Source organism: Anomaloglossus baeobatrachus, chromosome 9 (assembly GCF_048569485.1).
Source record: "Anomaloglossus baeobatrachus isolate aAnoBae1 chromosome 9, aAnoBae1.hap1, whole genome shotgun sequence".
In the NCBI taxonomy this organism is placed as follows: domain Eukaryota; kingdom Metazoa; phylum Chordata; class Amphibia; order Anura; family Aromobatidae; genus Anomaloglossus; species Anomaloglossus baeobatrachus.
The window spans coordinates 186,215,632-186,242,861 of NC_134361.1; the positions used below are offsets into that span (position 1 = coordinate 186,215,632).

Below are 27,230 nucleotides of genomic sequence, written 5' to 3' on the forward strand. Positions count from 1 at the left end.
GAGGGTGGTGACAAGGTTTTTAGTTTGCCGGATGTTACCCAACTGGGAGGGGGTGTGGTGTTGTGTGACTACCTGGGACGACCCGACTAGTTCAGGGCGTCACACTAGATACAGGGACAGTTAGGCAGGGATTAGCAGTATGCACCCAGAACTGCTCGTGGTGCTGGGTGCATATTGGACCTGACAGGTTCCCTTTAAACAAAAACGCAGCGATAAACACATTGCATATTTTAACTTCATCATTGCTTTCTAATGCTGAAAAAAATTGACATGCTGCAGTTTTCCAATTTATTCAGGGAAAAAGAATAGTATTTTTGTGCAGGGGATTTCTAAATCCTCGTAGCTTTTGCTGGTTCTGTAAAAATGTGCTTTTAATTTTGCATAAAAAAGCTGCAAAAACACAATGTGTGAACATTAACCTAATATAGGAAGAAGTGCAAGGGAAAATCAAAATTGTTTTGGATCAGTATCATTGTCTATTGAATTGTGAGTGTACAAATGTTGCATGCATACAGAGCTGTACGGAATATGCTAGACAGTGCTTACAAATCTAGTTTGCATCCAAGCTTATCTCTACTGGAGAAAAATCCCAGTCATGGGAAGTCTTCCTCACACTTTGTAACTCCTCTTAAGTCCCTTCCGGGAAATCCAGCCCAGTATTTCGGAGCCTCCAGTCCCAGAGGGTCAGGCATCACAGGCTCTGTCCACAACTGTAGTGCTAGTCCCAAACTTCAGCTCACGCTGTCCAAGCCTCCAGCACACAGCACCCTGACCCTATAACCGAGGCGGCCACCCTACTCTTCCATGTTTAAGGATTTTTCTCCCTCCAGAGCACACATCTGCTACTTAGCATGGAGTTCAAGCGAGTTAATCTCCGCTTACAGAGGACCTCTACACTGCTGCTCCTTTCTATCTGTGCACATGGTAAGCCTATCATCCTACCAAGGTATTTTATCATCTTCTATACCTGGAGAAACCCTTATATGCACCATAAAATATTGTTGAGGGGTCGTGAGATGATAATGCAACCACAAGGTTACAAATGTAACCTGATTTCTGCATCTTTCGGTCACAACATTTACAAATACTGAAGCAAGTGCAACTTTTCACTTTTTGTTGTTCTTTTTTGTTGTTCTTTTTTGTTGTTCTTTTTTGTTGTTCTTTTTTGTTGTTCTTTTTTGTTGTTCTTTTTTGTTGTTCTTTTTTGTTGTTCTTTTTTGTTGTACTTTTTTGTTGTACTTTTTTGTTGTACTTTTTTGTTGTACTTTTTTGTTGTTCCTTTTTGTTGTACATTTTTTTGTTGTACTTTACTTTTTTGTGGTTCTTTTTTGTTGTTGTTTTTTGTTGTTCCTTTTTTTTTGTTCACTTTTTGGTTTTTGGGGGGTTTTTTGTTCTTTTTTTGTTTTTTTTGCTATTTTTTTTAGCTTTTTTATGTTTTATTATTTATCTGAAATGAATAATGCATGCAGAACTCAATCAATTTTGGTTTTATTGTATTATTTTTTTCTATTTTCTGTGCACACTCACATTTGTACCCGGAGCCGTCATACTTTTACCATTGTCTGCTCTGTGATGGAGGCAGCAGGCGTTCTTTTGTCACTAGTAACCTTGGAAACTTTCTGAGCATGTGAAGTATCTACCAGCAGCCAGGACTCCTTTAGTCCCAGCACACAAAAGGAAAGTTTTCACTGAGTGACTGTTTCTTACGCCTTCCCCAAAAAAACCCAGATTGGTGCACATTGTGCTTTTGTGATCATGTTGCCCCATTCATTACTATTTGAGAATGCAACGAATGTCTTCTTGGGGCTGTGTCCAGTGACTACCCATCTGATCATATGTAGACAAACTGGGTACCACTGCCCTCGTCATCTCTTGTGCCATTTTCCTTAAGATCATAGCAAAATGGGCAAAGTGATTAGTGCTTGTAACTAGTGATGAGCGAGCACTACCATGCTCGGGTGCTCAGTACTTGTAACTAGTGATGAGCGGGCACTACCATGCTCGGGTGCTCAGTACTCGTAACCAATGATGAGCGAGCGTTACCATGTTCGGGTGCTTGGTACTCGTAACTAGTGATGAGCGGGTACTACAATCCTCTGGTGCTTAGTGCTTGTAACTAGTGATGAGCGAGCACTACCATGCTCAGGTACTTGTAACCAATGATGAGCGAGCGTTACCATGCTCGGGTGCTTGGTACTCGTAACTAGTGATGAGCGGGCACTACCATGCTCGGGTGCTTGGTACTTATAACCAGTAAGGCCGGGTACACATATCCGGCTTTTCGCTGGTTTGACGGATACGGCGCATGCCAGTACACTGTATACAGTACACTGGCAGCGCAACAAGCGCCGGTCACATGCTGTCATGTGACCGGAGCATGTGACCCGGAAATTGCGGCGCTGCCACTGTACTGCATCTGTGGCGCCCTGGACAAGCCAGGGGCCACAGAGAACAACACCAACACACCCCACACTCCCGGTCAGGCACACCAAAGTCAGACACAAAACCCTTGTTGCCTTCCTCCAGGGGCTGATGTTCACACCAGGGGGTGGGCCAGGCGGTTGGTCCCGCCCACCGAGGAGTTCACAGTCCTGGAGGCGGGAAAAGCAGGCAGATCAGTTTTGGAAGTGGAGAGATTAGAGTTGGAAGTGAAAGGAGAGTTTAGTTTGTAAAGGAGTGGAAGGAAGTGAAGTAGCAGTTAAGCAGCCTTAAGTTGGTCCGGGTGTGTGGCCCGGACGGATCAGCAAGGTTGGCAGACGGTGGTGACCGTCTGCAGGAGTGGCCTATCAGAGCTTACCGCAAAGACCGTGGACGGGCGGTGGCCCGGCGGTACCGGACCGGTACGCGAAGAGAAGCCAGCACCATCTGGCAGGGGCTTACGGACCCCGGCAAGGATAGGAGTCGCCGTGAATTTGCCAAATTCGTTAGTGAAGGGAACCTCCTGGGTTTCCCAACAGCCAAGTCCCGACAGAAGGCAACAGTCCAACCAGGAGAGGGAGACACAGCCACCACCAAGGCAACCGTTTCTCAGGGCCAGAGCCTGCGGGCAAAAAGGGGCTCCTACAGCCCATATACAAGCTGGGGAGCGGGTTACCGGTGGGAACCCATCGGAACCATCAACCGTACATAGGTGCAGGGAAAGGCAGTCACCATCAACCTGCTGGGAGGAACAACACCGCAGCCGTCTGTGGGACCCGTCCATCCAGCCGAGTGTTTTACCGAGAACTGTGTCCTCATCATTGGGCTGAGTGAGTACCACCGTGCCGTGCGGCACAGCGCTGCCCGCGCGACCCTGCACCTCACCAGGCCCCGTAACCCGCCTGCCATCCATCCCTACCCCATCACCGGGCCCTGCGACAACCAACCCCCTACCCACGGAGGGGAGAACTAAGAACAAAGCTGCTCCCTGTCACCGCTCCCGGGATCCCCGTCCAGAGCAGCGGTGGTGTCACCATTATCACCACAACCGTGGGTGGCGTCACGGACAATAAATCCCCACAATCAATCCCCTTTTCACTCACGGGCGAGGAGCGCCGCTCGAGTCCCCGGGATCCGGCCCACCGCTCGAGCCACCACCGAGCAGCCGCAGCGGCCGGACCCGAGCAGTGGGAGAGCGCAGCGTCCCCTCCTCCGCCCGCGACACATCATACTGTACTGGCGTGCGCCGCATCCGTCAAACCGGCGAAAAGCCGGATATGTGTATCTGGCCTAACCAACACTTGGTGCTCAGATGGGCGTGAGTCGAGTACCAAATATAATGGAAGTCCTTGGGGATGATTTCCCGGAAAAATGAATGAGACCACCAATGACTTCCATTATACTCGGTACTCAAATCGCGCTGATTCAAGCATCCAACTGCTGGTTATGAGTACAGAGCATGGTAGTGCTTGCTCATCACTAGTTACGAGTACTGAGCACCCGAACATGGTAGTGCCCGCTCATCACTAGTTACGAGTACTGAGCACCCGAGCATGGTAGTGCCCGCTCATCACTAGTTACGAGTACTGAGCACCCGAACATGGTAGTGCTCACTCATCACTAGTTACGAGTACTGAGTATCCGAGCATGGTAGTGCTCACTCATCACTAGTTACGAGTACAGAGCACCCGAGCATGGTAGTGCCCGCTCATCACTACACAAAACCTCATTGAAGACATGGAAATGAATAGGGATATAATAGACAAGGTGTTGCTATGATGTGCTGCACTCAATCAGTAAAGCCAGTGATTTTCGGTTACGTAGACAGGATGTCATTACTGTAGGACAAGTGAAGAATGTGGACCTCCAGAGTATCTGGGCTGGAGCAGTTCTAGATTTTGCAGGTAAGTAATGGTTGGTTTGTTATTTTAGAACCTATTCTGCAGGTATATACTGTATATTATATTCTCTGACCACCCCATTTTAAAGGGGGTTTCCATTTTCAGGCAACCTGTGTCTCCTGGGTGCAGTTTTTTGGGGGTTTTTTTCTTAAAATTATTTTCAGGTCCGGCACTGTGCTTCAGTCGCTGCTTCCGGTGTCTATCGTTTGCAGTGCTGATATCATGTTGACAACGCTGCAGCCAAAGGCTGAGCTCAGTGGCTCTGCCTGCATTGACGGCACAAGCTGCATAGAATGCAGAGCTCACTGATTAGCTGCAGTGCTTTTGGCAAGACGTCAATTTGGCACATACTTAGCGCCGGCCTAGGGGATGATGGGTAAAGTGTAGTTTGCGTTTATTAAAACTGCAATGTTCACGCATTAATAAAGCATGCTACATTTTCATAGGCCATTTTGAACAAAACAATCTGAAAAAATGGGTCTGAAAAAATTCTGGCAATACTTCATATTGGTTAGTGCCAAGACTTAGCATTATCTGGCATAGGTTGCCATTGGCTTTCATGTGCTAATTGTAATTCATAGCTCTGCATATTACAATGGATGTATAAGACGAGAAGAGAAAGGATGCTTTCTTCTCGTGACAGCGCCACTTTTGTGCACAGGCTGAGAGTGGTATTGCAAGTCAACCACATTAAAGGGAATATGGCTGAGCTGCAGAGTTACACACAAGCCATCAAATGGTGGCAGCAGATTCTTTTCCGTTTGTCTGCACCCATACCCGGGACGCGCTGTCTGTTCTGTCCCCTCTGACATTAAGCTCTTTCATGCCTTTACTTTAGCTGTTGACGATAAGGAATTAGATATGCTGAACTGGTCATGCTTTTTCCATTTAGCCGCTGCAAAGCCAGAAATCAAAAAAGCATAAAATTCAGCGAAGCTTATGTAATCATACAAACCAGATAGGGGAAAAAGGGAAAAAAGAAAATCGTTCTTGGTAATTTTTGTTTAAAAAAAAAACAATTCGGTTCTGGATTGGTGTATTCCTGAAATCTACCATGTTCCCCTTTTGTGTAAATCTAACCCCAGGTGTTCTAGACTTTTGTTGAGACTTTTGACTTGCACAATGAATCTTAAAAACCAACAATGAATAGACTTGTTGCAGATTTATTTCGGGCCATATCGTTTTCACAGAATGTGCATGAGATTTGCAATACGCTCCAGACAGAAAATCCACATGTGTATATATACCATTATGGTCTAAAACAGAGAAGTGTTTGCCCCCAGTAGGGACAGCGACTTATTTGGCAGCTATGTCCTTACAGTTCCGCCACCACGGAACATTACACCTGGAGACTTGTGTCAGATTTGCACAGATTAGTGTCGTTCTCTCGGCCTCCATCTAATCTCGTTAGCGGGTCCGCATCACAGATGCCTAAGTCCATGAGAGCCGACAGCACATTCCACAACTTCAGGACATATTTTTTCCAAGCTTTAGCTTTTACAGACCAGTCATAAAGAACAGCACAGCAACAAATGGTTAATATACTGTATTGTTCAATTTATAAGACGCGCTGGATTATAAGACGCACCCCAAATTTAGAGGGAAAAAAAGGTAAAAAGAAATGGGGTCCATCTTAAAATCTGGTGGTGTCTTATCGGGAGCTGGCAGCAGCGGTGGTGGAGCGGGGTCACAGGAGGTAGGGGCGGTAGTTGGATAGGGCGATGCTGCGGGGGCTGTGGTGAGCACGGCATTGCTCCTGCGACCCTTCTTCACCATCCTCTTTAAGCAACTTTCGGATTATAAAATGCACCCCTCATTTTCCTCCTATATTTTTGGGAGGAAAAGTGCATTTTATAATCTGAAAAATAGTAGATATGCGCTAAATTTGTATATGCCAAGAGCTTATATATTTACAAGTATGTGAAGGGAATAGCGCGTAGCATCCAATCTGCCATAAACAAGTCACATTGTGGCCTATTAACACTGGATAAGTGATTTTAAAAAAAATGGGAAATCTCATTCTGGACCCCCATATTCTAAAATACTTAGTTTGTGCTCCTCATTAAGTTCCTGTTGTTGCGTCTGTAAGTGACGTCATCAGTATATTGATCCCACCACTTCATTCATTCAGACTGCAGATATCTGAAAACTGACCTCCGTACAGACCGCTGTGCCCTTTCCCAAATGTGACCAGTTGGGGAGGCAGTAGCCACAAGGCCACCTCTGTCATCATCACTCCACTCCCCCATGAATGCATTGCTCACTTTGAGACTGGTTCAACCTAATTGGTTGAGGGTTGTTGGGACGTATTACATGTATTCAGCACTGTCACTCTGAATAGTGCGGTTGTTGACGTGTATTATACTCCATATTCGGGAGGCACAATCCAATTGACTCTGCCTTGCATCGGCATCCATCTGGTCCTGCATGGCAGCCAGTCGTCACTTCTGCACCCAATATCTTGGGCACCTATTGCACTTACTATTCCTTGTAACACCTGACCTATGCCGCGGGGCCTAATAAGTACCTAAGACCCTTAAGAAGCCGGCTGCGCAGAAGTCAAGACCAGCTGCCATAGATGACTTGAGTGGATGCCGCACCAGGTCAATATGTTTCGAATAGCTCATCTTCATGCTGTATGTCAAAATTCTTCCACGTGAGAAGCTTTATCTGTTCTTTATTTTGTACAATCCCTGTTGGAAGTAATGATGGGTCATTCGAGAATGATCCAAGACAAAAAGACTGCTCTCTGCGGTGAACGACTTGCGGCAGCAGCCCAGTGAGACACTAAATTCTCTTAAAGGGAATCTGTCAGCAGGTTTTTGCTACTTCATCTGAGAGTAGCATGATGTAGGCAAAGAGACTCTGAATCCAACGATATATCACTTAGATAATTTCAGAACGACTGCAGCCAGTAATCTGAGGTTTTAGATGGAGCAAAGCAACAGAGATGTGAGCTGTCCCTGCTCACACCAGACTCTATAGAGATTGTACCTTGACAGTAATGTGTCAATCAGATAAGGGGTGTGTCGGACAACATGGCAAGAGAAAGCTAGCTAAAGCAATGATAATCACCAAGTGATAAAGCCTTTGGTTTAAGTAAACAACAGTACACAGCCTGATAAGAGATGAGTAGTTGATTTTTGTTTTTTTTTAACCCCTACAGCATGGTGTACTCAGATTACATAACAAAAACCTGCTGACAGATTCACTTTAATGGCTCTCATTTAGTGTAAAATTAGTGTTTGATCGACAAGTAATTGGTGTTTAAACCACGGGGAGGGCAGGGTTTTAAAGTCATCTTACATATGTGTGCTCAACTGGGGTGAACACATATTTGATGGTGATTAATTTAGGATCTAAAAGAACCTGTTTGTTTTGTTTTTGGTCAGCGGAGCCAAATATTGCCAAAATGGGCCGCGCTGCCAGTCTCAACTAGTTGGAAGGTATACTACAATAAGTTTATCAGAAAGAGTCTCCCTGTTAGGCCCTCTTGGTGGTAATTTTCAGAAACTTGGAAGAAAGTGTTCAATTTCTCCGCAGTGCCGCAACAGAGAAAATGAGGAATTTCACAATACCTATTATATAAGGTATAATGTTTCTCTTTATGGAGATACATGTCAGTGTAAGGAGGCTCATGAGCCATGCATTGCTCCTCTAGGAAACTAAATATGCAGAGGGCTTGAACCCTAGTGTATTGAAAGTAACAATTCTAAACGTCAATATAGACCCTTTTACGAGCCTTACCATATGACTAGGGGCAATGCCCTGAAAAACCATATCTGATAATTGAAATTCTGGGTTGGCTTTTATCCTAAGTCATATGGCAAGGCTCATTAAAGGGTCAATATTGACTTTTAGGCTTGCTACACCCAATAGGTGGTCCTCTTCCTCTCCGAAGAGGCAATTTTTGCAATGTCTATAAAATCCATGAGTTGTCTGTATGATACGAGACAGGACAGGTCCTCCAGAGAGCGAGACCCTCCACGCTGACCTAGAAATACTGATGCTAGACCAAAAAATTTCCTCTAGAATCATCAAATAGTGCTTTACAGTTACTCGAAGATGAAACAAGCCCTGGCTATGGCTCTGTGGGTTACAATCATTTTATCATATTTTTATATAAGCAAATGACTTATCATACTATCCCTGAACGTCTGATACAAATATAATCAGATCATTGACTGTACACAATAACCGTTTACTCCACTATGAGCAGTCCGGGGACCGTGGGCAACTTTGTTGCTGTGTACATATGTCAAGGCCGCTGAGTAAGAACGTGCAGCCCTTGTGATTTTCATCATAGCTGAGTATGTGTGACGGATGTGTCCAGATTGACCGTAACTTCAGCCTCATATAAAGATGCACAGTTCTATTGTGTCCACATACTTGTGCGCACGCACACACACACACACATACATAATAAATATAAATACGGTGTGTGTATATATATATATATATATATATATATATATATATATATATATATATATATATATATATATATATATATAATATTTATTTAATATATTTATTTATTATATAATCTCAGGACAAGGCAATCCTATTAGAAGTTGTCAGTGTCTGATCGGTGAGGGTGGTCCATCTGTTAAAAAAAAGAAAAAATATTTTTTTTTTCTCCCGGAGTATATTTGCAACAGGCTTTTTGGTCATACAGTTTTTTGGTTTTTTTTAGTTTTTGCAACTTTTTTCAAAAAAGAGTTGATCCTGCTCCCCTTAATTCCACATAAGGAGGTGAGTGGGAAGGTGACATCACGTCTACTAATGAACCATTACAATAGGACAGCTGCAGGGGCGTAACTATAAAGGGGCATGGGTTGCAACCACGGCTGGGCACTGGAGCCTAAGGGGTCCCAATAGTCCCTTTTGCCTATATAAAAAGACTAATACTTCTAATGATTTGCAATAATTGGGGCCCCATTGGAGCTTTTGCATTGGGTACCCATGAGCTTCAAGTTGCGCCGCTGGATAGATGCACAATACCTACCTTATCACGCATTCAGTCAACCGTATCATTATGTCACCTGCACCACTCCTCTCTCATGGGGAGTAGAACTAATATTTCATTTACACTCTTTTTTTTCAAGTGTTACCTATATAAAGAAGCATCTCAATACATTAGAGTATCCTCAGAGTTTATTTCAGTAATTCAATACAAAAAGAGAAATGTAGCTATTATATAGAGTCATTACACACAGAGGGATCTATTCCTATATATTACATAGTCATTACACACAGAGGGATCTATTCCTATATATTATATAGAGTCATTACACACAGAGGGATCTATTCCTATATATTATATAGTCATTACACACAGAGGGATCTATTCCTATATATTACATAGTCATTAAACACAGAGGGATCTATTCCTATATATTACATAGTCATTACACACAGAGGGATCTATTCCTATATATTATATAGTCATTACACACAGAGGGATCTATTCCTATATATTATATAGTCATTACACACAGAGGGATCTATTCCTATATATTACATAGTCATTATACAGAGAGGGATCTATTCCTATATATTACATAGTCATTACACACAGAGGGATCTATTCCTATATATTATATAGTCATTACACACAGAGGGATCTATTTCAAGTGTTTATTTCTGTTAATGTTGATGATTATGGCTTACAGACGATGAAAACCCAAAAGTCATTATCTCAGAAAATTAGGATATTATATGATATCAACTGAAAAAAATTATTTTAATCTCATATGTTGGCGCCTACTGAAAAGTCTGTGCAGTAAATGCCTGAATACTTGGTCTGGCTCCTTTTTGCATGAATTCCTGCATCAATGCGGCAATATGGCATGGAGGCGATCAGCCTGTGGCACTGCTGAGGTGTTATGGAAGCTCAGGTTGCTTTGATAGCAGCTTTCAGCTCGTCTGCATTGTTGGGTCTGGTGTCTCTCATAGATTCTCTATGGGGTTTAGGTCAGGCGAGTTTGCTGACCAATCAAGCACAGTGATACTGTGGTTAGTAAACCAGGTATTGGTACTTTTGGAAGTGTGGACAGGTGCCAAGTCCTTCTGGAAAATAAAATGTCCATCTCCAAAAAGCTTGTCGGTGGAAGGGAAGCATGAAGTGCTCTAAAATTTCCTGGTAGACTACTGCACTGACTTTGGTCTTGATAAAACACAGTGGACCTACACCAGCAGATGACATGGCTCCCCAAACCATCACTGATTGTGGAAACGTCACACTAGACCTCAAGCAGCTTGGATTGTGGCCTCTCCACTCTTCCTCCAGACTCTGGGACCGCGATTTCCAAATGAAATAATTTACTTTCATCTGAAAGCAACACCTTGGACCACTGAGCAACAGTCCAGTTCTTTTTCTCCTTGGCCCAGGTAAGACGCTTATGGCTTTGTCTATTGGTCATGAGTGGCTTGACAAAAGGAATGTGACACTTGTAGCCCATGTCCTGGATATGTCTGTGTGTGGTGGCTCTCGAAGCATTGACTCCAGCAGCAGTCCACTCCTTGTGAATCTCTCCCAATGTTTTGATGGCCTTTTCTTAACAATCCTATCAAGGCTCCGGTTATCCTGGTTGCTTGTGCACCTTTGTCTACCACACTTTTTCCTTCCACTCAACCTTCCATTAAGATGCTTGGATACAGCACTTTGTGAATAGTCAGCTTCTTTAGCAATGACCTTTTGTGGCTTACCCTCCTTGTGGAGTGTGTCAATGACTGCCTTCTAAACATTTGTCAAGTCAGCAGTGTTCCCCATGTGTAGCCTACTGAACCAGACTAAAGGACCCTTTGCAGGTGTTTTGTGGTAATTATTCTAATTTTCTGAGATGACTGTTGGGCTTTCATTGGCTGTAAGCCATAATAATCAACATTAACAGAAGCAAACACTTGAAATAGATCACTCTGTGTGTAATGACTCTATATAATATATGCATTTCTCTTTTTGTATTGAATTACTGAAATAAATTAACTTTTTGATGATATTCTTATTTATTGAGATGCACCTATATAATGAAAATCTATGGAAGTAAATATATGGGGTACAGAAGGCTCGAGATGTGACATCATCTTTTTTTCACTTAATTGATTGTCAACTACTATGGGGTTGTTGTGTCAGAGTGGTGGACCATGGTTGTCATGTTCCAGCCCCTGAAGACACCAATCACATTATTGTTGTTGTGCAATGTCAACAATGTCCTGCGTCTTTTGTACATATTGTATAATGTGAAAAGTATTGTGATGTAGAGTGTGGGAAGAGTTAGGAATGATACATATAGTAAGAATTGTATGTGGTAATGTATTGTATGGCACTTGTTCAGGAAGTTGTCTGACTTTTAGGGTCAGCAATAGTTAACAGTTGGGATTAGCCCACCATGGGAGAGGTTAGGTAAAAGGGAAAGTGACGATTCATTCCGGAAGAGTGAGTGAAGACACACTGAGCAAAAGTGATGGACACTTAGTAGGTTGGTCATGAAGGTCTCATATGGTGGGTGGTTTGTGGCAACAAAGGAAGAGGAGAGGAGATGGAAGGCGAGATGGTGTGAACCTCGAGTGCTGACTGAAATACGGTTTGTGGACATCGTTGAAATGGGAGACCAATCCTTGAATTGAAAGGTCCCTGACAATAGTAGGACAGAACTCTAGTGACCAGGCCCCTTATCAAGTTACTGGGTTAACCTTAACTGGTGTGTGAATGTTGTCCACTTTCCAAGTGGTTTTCCTCCAAAATATACAGGAGTTCCATGCCTTGCTCTGGTCATGGTGGGTCTCCTAAGGAGACTGGTTGTGGGACTGCTGGAAGGGAAGGTGGCCGTCGCAGTGTGTGCTGGAACTCACAAGACCAGTTGGATCCAAAGCAACTGAAAGTGAAGTTCAACTGTATTGGAGAATACTGTGGAAAACTGTAACGCGCTGTAGCGTATGTGCCTGCTATCTGGAGTGTGAACTAAAGTGGTGTTTAAGGAGAACTGTTGGTCTCCTTGTGAGTGTGAGTCATCATCCAGTCCTGGCCAGCCAATGTCAGCTGCAGTATGTGGCCTGAGTAGGTTCATAGCCCACACGGCACAAATCCAGGGAAGACCAGTCATTTCATGTAGAGTGGCAGGGCGTCCAGAGTCAATCCCTTGCCCATGTATACCGCCCCACGTCACTCTACAATTGAACCAGCGATTTGACCACCATTAATCTGATCTGCATGACCTAGGCTGACACAGACGTTCCCACCAATAAGATGTTATTACCATGATATAGGAGCTTATCTACAGAACCGATAAATGGCTACTAAACCATGCACACAGCTGTGCTCTTCAGCTCTATACATGGTCTACATGCTGCTGCTAACGCAAATAAGAGCTGAACAGTAGGAGTGTTGGATCCCACCGATCTGATATTAATTACCTAGCCAAAAGATATCATAGTAGTGGATATCCCCTTTATTAATCCTGTACCAGGGTTTCCATCTCCGTTCCACCTCGCTTCTCTCCTCCTCTGCAGTTCACACCTGCATAACTTCTATAGTCAGCACTGACCGCTCAGAAATCAGTGATGTGCTGCCATTGTGTGGTGTGACCCAGCTGTGGGAGGCTCAGATAAGGCACATGATGAAGTGTCCGAGACTGTGGTAACATTCCAGAATGGGGGCATGCAATCTGTGACTCACGAGGGGCACGAGAACGAAAAGGATTATTGCCAGACAGCAGTATTCACACACCCGGCATTCTTCTATTCTTCGGAATATTTTATGGCATATGAAGTTGCCGCCATTTGGGCACTATTCCCACCTTTTTTTTTTTTCTCCCACATAATATTACTTTGTGTTGATTTTACACTGCGTGAACCAGTCAGTAGTTACGTCCTTGGTTGCCAATTGCCCAGAAACTGCAGGACAGTTTGTAAAAATGGGGCATCTTTGTCCAAAAATTGTAATCTGAGGAGCTCCGTTAGGGTGCAATGAAGCCAATACGGTAATGTAACTTTTGCTATGTATGTGTGACGCCCTAGCAAAACCAGTTAGTCACAAATAGGCCCCCGCATAACACCTTCCCTCACTTGGGAAACACACAGCCAACCTGAAACCCTAGTCAACCCCCCTTAGGGAGAGACACACACCAGTGGGCAGGACCAGGCGGTTGGACTCTCCCACCCAGGGGTCTAGACAGCAGGGGCGGAAAAACAAGCAGACAAGTTTGTAGTTCAAGTTGAGAGGAGTGTGGGCTGGAGCTAGGTGTAGCTCCAGCAGAGGAAGTTCAAGTTGAACGCTGCCAGGGTTGGAGCCCTGGTGCCTTGGCTAGGAGGCAGACGGTGGTCTCCGTCAGCAGGAGACGGGAAGATGGTTCGGAAGAATCGAGGTAGACGGGGACAGAGTTGTAGCCCGCCGGTACCGATACAGGGAACCGACCTGGAAACCGTAGCACAAAGGGGGGTACTCGGACCCTGAAGCCAGGACCGGAAACTAGCGGCCTGGTTAATTCACCGATTGAGACCAGGATTATAGGTCCTGTCCCACCCAAAGTCTCTTATAGAAGACAACAGCCCACCGATAGGGATAGGAGGCCACCGCCAGGGCCCATAGATCCCACGGACCAGCATCTTCAAGCATGGCTCCTTAGGCCACATCCAGCCGGGAGCGGACTCCTGAGTTTCAGACTAAGAAGTCAATCTACACAAAGTCAGTGCAGAGGAACAGGACAGAGACCACCAGCCCGGGTGGGGGATCTGAATGCAACCGGCCGCGGCGAATGGCCACCAGCACCTTGGTTAAAAGACTCGTGTGGTTTATTGACTGTGAGTAATCAAACATCCCCTTGCTGTCGCTATACCCTGCACAAAGACACTGGGTCCCGGGGCAACCATCCCTACCCACGGAGGGGTTAACATATAGCTGCCACAACATCTCCCCCGGGTGCCCTACAACAGCAACGGTGGTGTCCCACTTCACCACACACCTTGGGTGGTGTTAAAAACTTAATACGGCCCAGCCCGTAAATCTACGTCCCCCTTTTTATTTGACATGTCCGCGAGACCCCCGAGTCCGGAGACCCTCGAGCCACCACCCCAGAAGGCCCGGATCCGAGCAGCGCCGGCTGGTGGCACGGGGCTGGCACATATGTAGACTTGGAGACCCACAGGGTCTTTGGAATACTTGTCACCAGGCCGGCGAGGGTCGGGGGATGTCACGGGTGGCCCTGCCCGGTTTCGTGACCCTGTCTGTGTCAATAAAAGGTATGGACGATGGGATTGATGGTGGGGATGTTGGGAGTAGTTGTCTCATGATGCCACCTTTAGTGTGCAGCCAGGGATTAGCCACCGCTGCGGGTGCTGTTGTCGCGGGCGGCGGGGCGCTGCGCTCACCACGCTCGAGTCCGGCGCTGCTGCTTGGTGGCTCGAGCGGTGGGCCGGATCCGGGCACTCTAGCGGCTCTCCTCGCCCGTGAGTGAAAGGGGGGGGTAGTTCGGTTTGGGGATTTGGTCCGTGACGCCACCCACGGGTTGTGGTGAGGTTGGGCACCACCGCTGCTATTGACGGGGATCTCGGGAGCGATGGTAGGGAGCAGATGGGATGTTTCTCTACCCTCCGTGGGTAGGGGGTTGGTGGTCCCGGGGCCCGGTGAGGTGTCGGGGAGGCAGGGTCGGATGGGTGCAGGGCCGCTTGGATTGCGCAGCGCGGTGCCGGAGTAGTACTCACTCAGCCACAAATGGATGCAAGTCTCTGGTAAAACAAACGGCTGGATAGACGGGTCCAGCCGGCTGCTGTGGTTTCTCCCAGATGGTTGGTGGTGGCTGCCTTTCCCTGCACCTTTTCTGTAACTTCGGTCCCGATGGCTTCCCACCGGTAACTCGCTCCCCAGCGTGGATATGTGCCGGAGGAGCCCTTTTGCCCGCAGGCTCTGGCCCTGGGAATTCTGGCTGTGGCGGTAGCTGTATTTCCCTTGTGCTGTTTGGACGGTTGCCTTCAATCGGGTCTTGGCTGTTTGGAAACCCCTGGGGTTCCGGTCACTAACGGATTTGACCTGTTTAACGGTGACTCCAAGCCTGGTCGGGGTCCGCAGGCCCTGCCGGTTTGTGTTGGCTTCACTTCGCTCCCCGGTTTGGTAGCGGCGGGCCACCGCCCGTCCCCGGTCCTACGGTTCCGCGTCGATCCGCCTCTCCTGCAGACGGCCACCACCTTCTGCCAACCTTGCTCTTGGTGCCCGAGCCACGTACCCGGACACGGTCAGATTGCTCCTCTACTACCACTTTACTCCTCACTCTTTCCCTTCCCTAACTCCTCTCTACTCTGACTTCCTTTTCTCGCCTCCAGGACTGTGAACTCCTCAGTGGGTGGGGCCAACCGCCTGGCTCCACCCCACCTGTTGTGGACATCAGCCCCTGGAGGGAGGCAACAAGGATTTGGTGTCTGACTAATGTGCCTATCTCGGGGTGGGGGTGTCGTGTTGTAGTACCTGTGACGACCTGGCTAGTCCAGGGCACCACACTGTCTTCTGGGGTGGATGGTGTCACAGCTCGGATGGTTCGGCTCCCCACAGGTAGAGCCAGGCCCCAGGGGAGGATGATGGTGGTGGTAGTGGCCGTTGGCGCCGAAGCGCAGGGTGACAGCGCTGGCAAGGACAGGCTGACAGTCTTCGCAGTTCAAGGTCTTTATTCGCTGTATAATAGCTGCCCACGGAGTGCTGGTTTCTGCCGTGATGGGCCCCAGCCGATTCCGGATAAGTCGGAGGTCAACACCGGTACAGTAGTCTGTGGCCCTTCCTTCTTGCCCTGTGTGTGGGTCCCTGCGGCGTGAAGCTACACAGGGTCTCCTATAGTTGTAAATTAGCTCCTGTCCCATTTGCAGGCAGCGCAAGTCCTTTTTGGGACCTGACCTTAATCGTGACTCCGAGCTCTATTTGCTGCTGTGCTCCGGGATCTTTTGGTGGCCAGAGGGACGTCAAACCCCCCCATCCAGCAGATTCTTGCGCCGGTTCCGAGGGAGAAATTATGCTCTCCCCTCAACAACTGTGTTTTCTCCTCTTTCCCACAGGAGCTACCGGTAAACCAGCTCCTCTCCTGTCCACCTCTCCAAATCGACTCTGTGTGTCCATGTCCTCTTAAATCCCCCTAGGTCACTCCTCCCCTGAGTCACTGTCGCTAGTGGGTGGCATCCCCAGTGTTTGGATGGCAAACTTAAGACCGGACCCTAGCGTGGGCCCCAGTGGGGAGGGCGACCTACTGTATGTATGGAATGAGTGTATGTGGAACCGGCACCGACCTCTTCTGGACCCGGGATGAATACCGCAGCTTAAGTGAGGTGCAGCACCCTTTGGTAACCAAAGCCTCAGGGGCACCACAGATCGGCCTTCAAAAGCAGGTGGGACACCACAATACTTCTATGAATTAGTCAACCTTGGACTATCTTTTTTTGTTAGAGAATGATCCCAAGATGGAAGCGTGTCCTGCTGCTTAGATCTCTAGCAATAACTTGTAATTTGTACTTTGGAATGGACAGTTCTTGGTGTTACTGCTTTGGGTTCACTTCTGTTGCAATGATCTGACTTAGGCCTTGCTTCCACTTGAGTATAAATCGGACAAGAGCAATGTACTAAAAAAAATTACCAGTTACCCATGGTCCTCTGAGTTTTTTTCTTTAGCGCTGTAATTGGGCTGAGAAAACAGTCACAGCATGCTGTGTATAGCCATGTACTGTATATTGGATGAGACTCACCAATGCAAGTCAATGGGTGCAAGAAAAAAATCAGACACCTGGACCATCCGAATGCCTCCAGTTTTTTTTTTTTGTTTGTTTTTTCCTTTTGCGATGTGTGAGTAAAAATCAATTGATAGATATTAGGTATCCTACAGATATAACATTTCTCAACCTAAACTGATTACTGACAGCAAGAACAATAGAAAGTCAGGGAGCATTTTGCATAGCCAAACGCTGAGACCTTCTATTGCCAGACACTACAGTACTGTCTATCACCCGTGACAGGAAATGAGTGATGCTTTATCCTCCTGCAGTGCTCACAACTCAACACTTTTGTGGATGGTTCCACCACAAGCCATAAAAAACGTTTCAGGGAAGGTGACCCCCTTAAGCAAGACCCTATTACTGTGCAGCAATGTATTAACTCCTCCCTCCTATGTTTTTATTTGATATACGTAAGGTACAGGCAGGACATGTTGATAATTTCATATGTTTTAGTCTTATGAGTAGAGTTGAGCAAGTAGCTAACTATTCGTACTCACTATACTCATAATACTCATGCCTTCGTTCTGAATAGCGTGTGCAATGCAAGTCAATGGGGAAAAACTTGCAAAGTAACAAGTAACCCGAATGTCTTACTATTTGTGCGAGTAGCGAATAGTGCGGAATTCGAGTTACTCATTACATTGCGAGTATTCTCCATTGACTTGCATTGCACATGCTATTCGGAACGAGTATGCGAATATTAGACCGTACTTGTTATGAGTATAGCAAGTACGAATAGTTTGGTACTCGCTCAACTCTACTTATGAACCTTTCTATACCCTCTCTACAGTTTATTTGGCTGTTGGCCGATTTAATTGGGACGGCGTTTCTACCATACATGGCTCATTAGGCCAAGTGCTCCTGTCTTCTGTCATACATCTCAAGTGGTGCCTCATCAAAAAGAAACATGATAGGAAGTCCAAAGTTGGATGAGATTGATCCTACTGTCTCCCAACATCATCTATCGGGGTATCGGGGACAGTTAGGAGGCTCGCAAATGGCTCAGCTACATTCGTTAATATTGATAGGTTTGGAAGACTTATGCCTGTGTAATCAGTAACGCAAAAAAGTAAAATCTCAGTAAGGGAATATATTTCCTATCTTGTAGGTGTGTAAGCACTTGGTGGATCTGGCCACTGGGATCCCCACTGATCTTGAGTCCAACATGCACAATGGGACTTCTTTGGGACTGATGGAGTGGCTTTCTCCATCCCGTAAAAGTAAATGGGGCTGTGCCTGTCCTTTACTATTATTATTTTTATTATTTATTATTTATTATTATAGCGCCATCAATTCCATGGCGCTTTACATGTGAAAGGGGTGTACATAATAGGGACAAGTACAATAATCATAAACCATACAAGGCACAGACTGGTACAGGAGGAGAGAGGACCCTGCCCGTGAGGGCTCACAGTCTTCAAGGGATAGGTGAGGATACAGTAGGTTAAGGTACCTTTACCCCACTTTACTCCAGTACTATGACAATGTGATAAATTAATTTATTAAAAACCTGATTTTCTGATAACACAAAATGTTGAATTTGTCATCTTCTATCCATGATCCTAGGGATTATCCCTGCATATCTCTTCCAGACATGTATGGTTGCAGAAAATCAATGACGCATTATTGTTGCTTTTTCCGCTATTAGCGCCCCGGATGAGATCACAAGCTTTACAAGTGCGGAGTCCATGTACACATTATCCAGAATGGTGTATAGTCAGAGTGCAAGAAAAACATCCCTTTCAGAGATGTGCTACACGCTCCATTGGCGGTGTGTGGGATAGAAGTACTTATTGACTTAACGATTCAGTGTTCATCGGAGTGCACTTGTGCACAGGGTGAAATCATCAGTCACCCAAAATCCAAACTCTGTAATGTTCAGACTAAACCCTTGTACTGCCAACAACTTATTTCCCTTTTTGTGCCGACTCTAGCATTTTACTAAAGAGTACCTTTTGGTTTATAAAAACAGCATCACTCCATTCCTAATTAATCATAATGAATGTAGTTTTTTTTGTTTTGCACCAAATTTATTCAGAGGCAGCCAGTAACCTATAAACTAAAGATCGAAGCACCAAATAGATTCAAACCCAATATTTCCTTTTTGAGTTCTTTTTCCCATACTACCGTAATAACATCAATGGGCATAAAGGGAGCTGCTTAGAATATCATTGTGCCGCCCTGGCAAAACCAGGGTGTCACAGAGGTCTGCATCCATGTTTTTGGTGCAGATCTCACTCTCCCTTGGGGAGTTTCCCACACACAGAAACACACCATCCAATCAGGTCCCACTCACCCCCTCCCCAGGAAAAGGGAGGGGCGGGAGGAGCTTAGAAAGAGCAGAGCAGAGTTTAGTTTCAGTCAGTCTGCAGTAGTGATGGGCAGTCCGGCTCTTTTTAGTGATCCGGTTCCTATGGCTCCGTTAACCAAAAAGAGCCGGATCTTTCAGCTCGTTCTTGGCTCCTTATTAAATATGTGTTCACCCCAGGTGAACACTTATTTAAGATTATAGTAACGCTGCCAAAGCCCCGCCCACCCGCAGCTAAACCCCACCCACATACAAGCGGCCAATTAGATTGCTGAGTAGGCGGAGTTTCGCCACGGGTGGGCGGGGTTTTGACTGCGAAAAGAGCCGTTTAGTGATTTAAGTGGCTCACACTGGTGATCCGGCTCCTGTCGTTCACTGCAGGGAGCCGGATCATTGTGTCGGCTCGTTCGCGACCGACACATCACTAATCTGCAGCAGGAGACAAGTCTACAAGCAGCTCCGGTGGGAGCTAGGGAGAGTGGCAGTAAAGGCCTCAGGAATAGGCCAGCTGCTTGTGGGGACCCAAAGTGAACCGGTAGAGGGTAGTGGCTCAGTCCGGACCAGTGTGCAAAGCAGACGCAGACCTCGGGCAGGAAAAGAGCATCTGAATTACAGACACGGGTGTGGGACCCGTCCTCACAGCAGCCGGCCGTGGGCACCAGTTACCAGCAACTTGGTTAATTCCTGGACTCGTGTCAGTCATTGCTTTATACTGTGAGTACTCCTGCACCACCCGGTCCAAGCCGAGGACTGCACCCGTCACTCCCCAAACCACCACTTCCAATTGGGCCCCGGGACTACAACTCCCCTACCCGTGGAGGGGATCCCACCTTGCTGCCCCACACAATCAGTCCCGGGCACGGTCCCCAGAGGCAGCGGCGGTGCCAATGTGGTGCCCTGGACAAGCCAGGTCGTCACAGCTACTACACCAACACACCCTACACCCCGGCTAGGCACACCTAAGTCAAACACAAATCCTTGTTGCCTTCCTCCAGGGGCTGATGTCCACACCAGGGCCAGGCGGTTGGTCCCGGCCACCGAGGAGTTCACAGTCCTGGAGGCGGGAAAAGGAGGCAGTTAGTTGAGATCAGTTTTGGAGTGAAGGGGTAGAGGAGCAGCCTGACTGTCCGGGTGTGGCCCGGGCACAGACAGCAAGGTTGGCAGACGGTGGTGACCGTCTGCAGGAGAGGCTGATTGGAGTGAACCGTAAGGACCGGGGACGGGCGGTGACCCGCCGGTACCGGATCGGGGAGTGAAGAGAAGCCAGCACCATTCGGCAGGGCCTACAGACCCCGACCAGGCTAGGAGTCGCCGTAAAACCGGTCAAATCCATTAGCGAAGGGAACCTCCGGGGTTTCCCAGCAGCCAAGACCTGATTGAAGGCAACAGCTCACACCATAGAAGGAAACACAGTCACCGCCAAGGCTACAGTTCCCAGGGCCAGAGCCTGCGGGCAAAAGGGGCTCCTTCAGCATCCATCCAAGCTGGGGAGCGGGTTACCGGTGGGAAGCCATTGGAACCGTAAACACAACACAGGTGCAGGGAAAGGCAGTCCCCATCAACCTACCGGGAGGAGAACAACCGCAGCCGCCTGTGGGACCCGTCCATCCAGCCGTTTGTTTGACCAGAGACTCTGTGTGAATTACTGGCTGAGTGAGTACCACCGTGCCGTGCGGCACAGCGCTGCCCCCGCGACCCTACACCTCACCAGGCCCCGTAACCCGCCTGTCATCCCTAAAACCCTCACCGGGGCCCCGGGACAACCAACCCCCTACCCACGGAGGGGAGAACCAACATCCAAGCTGCTCCCTGTCATCGCTCCCGGGATCCCCGTCCAGAGCAGCGGTGGGGTCACAACCTCACCACAACCGTGGATGGCGTCACGGACAATATCCTCAAACCACACAACCCCCTTTCACTCACGGGCGAGGAACGCCGCTCGAGTCCCCGGGATCCGGCCCACCGCTCGAGCCACCACCGAGCAGCAGCCGGACCCGAGCAGTGGGTGAGCGCAGCGTCCCCTCCTCCGCCCGCGACAACTTGGCGTCACGAACAGGATCTTACCGCTCTGCCGTCTGGTAGAGGTGCGCTTTGTGACCGCCGGAGGTGTCCGGCCGAAAATCTTGAGAAGCCGCTATTTTTGGGCGTGAAGAGTCCTTGCTCGAGCGTCTTCCCGAGCAGTGGAGGCGCGAAAACCGGGGCCCCGCCCCTGTACAGGAGGAGCCGGGAAAAGACTAAGGGGGACGGATGGCGTCTGGCCGCATGTAGCTCGCGGCTATAAAAGCAGGGACGCCAGGACCCTGCGGCCATCTTTTTGTTCCTGGAAGAGGCCGCCGCAGCAATGTACCAGCCGTCCCGCAGCACCGTAGCCCCCGCGCTTGGAACCGCGGCGTGGGTGGAGGTCCGGACCGCTCAGCTGCAACAACGGCTGCAGATCAGAGTGCAACTCCTCCTGGAGGAGTGGGAGGCCGACATGGCGGAGGTGGTGGCGGCCATACGGAGACGTGAGGTGGACGGAGTCTTGGAAGAGAGGGTAAGTGACCCACGCCCCTGTACCCCTAGTGGGTCGGTCATCGCGGCCAAGGGGCCCGGTCTACACCTGCTCCCCCTGCTACCTCCCCCGCCACCCGTGTTGGCTGCTGCTGCCCCGCCACTAGGCCCGCTACCACCACCACCGGTAGCGGTACCCCGCCAATCCGCCCAGGTGGACCAATCTGCAGCCGGGGCCCGTGACCGCCCGGAGCTGCTCCCGTGGAAGGTGCCGAAGTCCGAGACCGTCGGAAGAGAGATGCCGGAAGCACCTGCGGAGACTTCCCCTGAACCGGTGCCGATCGACCGCTCCGTGCAGGAGGTCCAGCAGGAGACGACCTCTGTGCCCATCCCCCACGCCTCGGCTGAGGCCGCGCCGGGTTGCCACCCCAGGCCGTGACTATGCAGGACCTTCCCCCCCAGAATGCCAGTCCTGGGCAGCGTGAAGGAGGTCTCGCGGGGCCCGACCCGTGCGCTGGGGCCCGCAGTAGTCCTTTACTGGGACAGAGGACAGACCCCGCTGGGCCAGGAAATTGCGGAGAGGGAGCGAAGAAAGGTGGAGCTGGTAGCCCGTACGATCCGAGAGAAGGAAAGCCTCCGCCAAGCCACCTTCCGTGTCCGGGGCCCACTCTATGAAGGGCAAGTGAGGAGATTTGACGTCCGGCGGGGCTATGGTTTTATATATGAGCCGGGCCTGGAGGCCGAAGTCTTTGTGGCCCGACGGAACGTCAATGCCCATCTGCCGGAAGACCACCCGGGCCGCAACCTGATGCCGGGGGACTTGGTCCAATACACCAGGCACTGCGGGGAGAGGGGTTGGTTTGCGTTGGATGCAAAGCTGAGGGGCAGTCAGGAGGCCCGAGTATCCACCCAGCCCCCTCCCCTGGCCGACACCGTGGATCTGGAGTAAGTCAGCGGTCCACTGTTGTTAAAAGTTGTCCCCATTGGGACCACCTGTACAGTTTGAAAGTTTTTGACCGATAAGTAAAGAAATCAACCGAAGAAGTTCACCTGATTGTACCGTGATTGAACCGGCCGTTGCCGGCAACTGTTGTCCCCGTAGGGACTGTCTGCAACCGTTGCGTAAGGAACTGCTTACGGACAAGCCCGAGAACTTGCAGGGCAACCACAAACTTGGTGGCATGTAAATAAATATGTTTGGTGGCTTGAGACCGTTGCCGCCTCTGGAGAGGCTGATTTGGGAGGATGGGCCTGGAGGAAAGGGATGGCCCAGGCCCGCCACTACCGTAACCGGTGGCAATCCTCCGGGGGGGTTCAGGGGTCCCCATGGACACGGGACCCCTGAAAGAGACAGAACCCGCTCGGGCAACTTGGTGCTGGACTGGGGTCAAGGGGTGTTGCCTGCTTCTTAGGGGCAGCATCAGGGCCAGGTTGTTTGGGTGAGAGAAGAGCGGAAGCCGTACCGTTAAAAATGTTGATGATGTTTTATATGTGATTTTACTGTTTTATCCTTTTTCAGATGTGAAAATAAAACCGGTGATGGACGGGCAGCCCGCGGACGATCTGCATTTTACTAAGGGGGAATGTGGCGCCCTGGACAAGCCAGGTCGTCACAGGTACTACACCAACACACCCTACACCCTGGCTAGGCACACCTAAGCCAAACACAAATCCTTGTTGCCTTCCTTCAGGGGCTGATGTCCACACCAGGGGGTGGGCCAGGCGGTTGGTTCCGCCCACCGAGGAGTTTACAGTCCTGGAGGCGGGAAAAGGAGGCAGTTAGTTGAGATCAGTTTTGGAGTGAAGGGGTAGAGGAGCAGCCTGACTGTGTCCGGGTGTGGCCCGGGCACAGACAGCAAGGTTGGCAGACGGTGGTGACCGTCTGCAGGAGAGGCTGATTGGAGTGAACCGCCGGTACCAGATCGGGGAGTGAAGAGAAGCCAGCACCATTCGGCAGGGCCTACGGACCCCGACCAGGCTAGGAGTCGCCGTAAAACCGGTCAAATCCGCAAATCAAATTAGCGAAGGGAACCTCCGGGGTTTCCCAGCAGCCAAGACCCGATTGAAGGCAACAGCTCACACCATAGAGGGAAACACAGTCACCACCAAGGCTACAGTTCCCAGGGCCAGAGTCTGCGGGCAAAAGGGGCTCCTTCAGCATCCATCCAAGCTGGGGAGCGGGTTACCGGTGGGAAGCCATTGGAACCGTAAACACAACACAGGTGCAGGGAAAGGCAGTCACCATCAACCTACCGGGAGGAGAACAACCGCAGCCGCCTGTGGGACCCGTCCATCCAGCCGTTTGTTTGACCAGAGACTCTGTGTTAATTACACATCACGCTGCGTGCGCTTGTGTCATTTGAAAAGTACCCGGGAGCTGGGAGGTGAAGAGACGGTGCGGCGTGGCGCGGGTCCATACAGCCGATACACGAGAGGTAAGGGTTCATTTCATTTTTTTGTTTGTTTTTTAAATAGACTGAGGAGGGGATAATAAGCAGGGGGAGGATTGGGATTAGTAGAGGGGATTCAGGGAGTTATGGTGACCGCGGGGGAGGGGAACATCATGCGAATTTACAGGCATCCTGTCAGGCCCTCTCTGCCCTCCAGCAGCATTCACACACACTATACATATATATATATATATATATATATATATATATATATATATAATATATATATATATATATACTATATACTATATAAAATTACATATAATATAATATATAGAATATATATAAAAATATATGTATATATAATTATATATAGTATATACTGTATATATATGATATATATCAGAATTCCCTGCCTCACCAGCTTTGATGGCAGCTGTTTCTGCGCTAATTAGGTCTGTGCCTAGTTGCAGGGGCCGTTGGTTCCCCAGAGTAGTCGGCCATCTTTCCATGCTATCCCACCTCTGTGGCATAATAACATGATTTCCACAAGTCGGCGTCACTGCTAGCTCCTGGAAATTTTGTGCATGCGCGCCCCTGTGCTCACTCACCCACACGTCACGGCTACAGAGAGGCGCACAGAGCATGGTCAGAGGTGCAGAAGCTGTTCCTCCGATCATGTACAGTGCGGCTGTGCATATATAGATATATATAGATATATATATGTGTATATGTTTTTCCAAGAGTAGTGGCAGACTGTGGAAAGTTTACGGAGTGGAGGCGGAGCAGGGGTGGAGCCTGGGCAGAGTTTCAAGGGGGCCCCATAATTTTGCCAGTATGGGGCCCTGAAATTCCTAGTGGTGGCCCTTTCCATCTATCTATCTATCTATCTCTCTGAATAATCTCCTTCTGGTTCTGGTTTCTCTACTGTAATACAGAGGTCAAGATTACCTAATCTTCCTATGTTTTTCAATAGAGACAGTGGCTCAGTGGTAGAGCTGCTGCCTATTGACAATAAGTTCACGAGTTCAAGTCCCGGGTGTTCCAGTAAACTAGCAGAGCACAAGCAGATGACAATTTAAGTTAATTTATTCACTGCACTGAGGGGAGATGCGGGGACATCAGCTGTGAGCCGCGGGACTGTGGGAGAGAGCTCTCAAATCGGGACAGTCCCGCAGAATCCGGGACAGTTGGAAGGTGTGCGTATGATCAGTTATGCAGATTCTTGTCATGTCACTGCATTGTTATTGTTTTGCTCCTAATAATCTAAATGGTAATTTTTATTATTTTGTTAGTATTTTGTAAATCTACCTTTTTGGCTTACAACACTGCCTGAATCCTTCTCGGCTCCTGATCAGATTCAAGCATGTCTCAACCGAAATCTGATTCTAACTCTCCTCTACACAGTCCCAATGTTGGTACATACTGGTCGGCTCACTTGGGTATGTATAGTTTTTTTTTTTTTCTTCAACTCTACCCACAAGTGTTTTATTGAGTTGAGGTCTGGGGACTGTGGGGACAATCCAGTACCTCTACTTCATTGTCATTGATCCATTTACAAATTGCCAATCTCGACATACTGTATGTTTCAGGTTGTTGATCCAAATGGAAGACTATGCCGTCCTTTTCATATCCATAGTACTCGAGTGTACGAAGTAACTCGTCCTGTAGGATACTCGCATATAGCGCAGCATTGAGGCCACCATCCATCCTGGTCAAGTATCCAACGCCTTTTGGCTGTGAAATAACCCCATATCATCAGTCTTCCTCCACCAAACAATCCATTAAGCCCCTTTTACCTTGTTTCTTCCAGGCCCATTTGCTCTCATCAGAGCCTGGTCTATTGACTTTTGTCTCATCGCTCCAAATCACCTGTTTCCAATCTTATACTGTCCCCTTTTTATACTTCTTTGTAAACTCGACACTTCTCATGACAATATTGAAGTCAAGGCTTCTTCACCTTTTTACGGCCACAATTTCAGATTTATGTAATGTGCATTGCTCGGTGCTTGCATGGACGTCTGTGATCTCACTATTCTGAAGCATAGGAGTCGCATCCACTAATGTATTTGTCATGGCAGAACTGATAGACCTTGTGATGAGCCGACTTGACTCTGACCCCGATATTTTGCCCGGAAGTTCACCTCTTGGCTTTTGAATACTCTTCCAACTGTCATGGCATCTCTTGGCCAAGAGATGCTATAGATGAGCTGGATGATGCTGTTTCTTTTTTTTTTTTTTTTTTTTTTTTTTGAGAATTTTTTTCATGGCTGTTCTTCAATTCAAACCAGTGACCTTTCGCATGGGAATCAATCTAATAAAACACTAAGCAATTTGGGATATGCAAGAACCGGTTGTAATTTGTAGTATACATGAGAAAATTTTTTGTCAAACACCAGGAGCAAAACAGTAACAATGCAGTAACATGACAAGAATCTGCGTAACTAATCATATGCTAAATAGCTGCAAGTCAAATTTATGTATGAGATAGCCAAGATGATTGTCTATAAAATGAAGGTTGTCTCACGCTCAAAGCTGTAGTGGATGGTGAGATATGGGGTCTGAAATCAAATGTGCAAAACATTACCCTTTTGCTTGTCTCTGAAAATTAGCTCATTGTTCATAAGTGATTACAATCTAAATGAAAAGAACTAAATACTGTAATTGACAGCTAATCATATTTTGGTGGCCAACTAAAGTTCCCCATATAATAAAGCAATTTTGGCCAAACCCTGGCAATTTAAACCAGACCAACTTACTATTAAATGTCTATAGATGCCATATGACACTCCTGTGATTGTTGATGTTGGGGAAATAAATGTTTAGTTTATTAAAATGTCTTAGCCCCATACATTTATTTCTCTTCTGGGATGTCTGGCAGTGGGTTTTGGCACAAGAAGCAATAGATCCAACTACAACGGATTTCACAAGCACGAATTATGTACAATGTTTTGGTCTCCTGAATTGAACTTGACCATT

General features: G+C 47.9%; 1 protein-coding gene across 2 annotated transcripts in view; it reads left to right on the forward strand.

Moving 5' to 3' along the window:
• Nucleotides 1–743: 743 nt before the first annotated feature.
• The window catches only part of CRB2 (crumbs cell polarity complex component 2), a 175,894-nt gene continuing 149,407 nt past the window's right edge, over nt 744–27,230 (forward strand). For both annotated transcript variants that reach the window (XM_075324116.1, XM_075324114.1), the window contains exon 1: nt 744–924. In XM_075324116.1, coding sequence (XP_075180231.1) covers nt 852–924 — 73 coding nt within the window. In that variant the 5' untranslated portion in view covers nt 744–851. The remainder of the gene's footprint in view (nt 925–27,230) is intronic.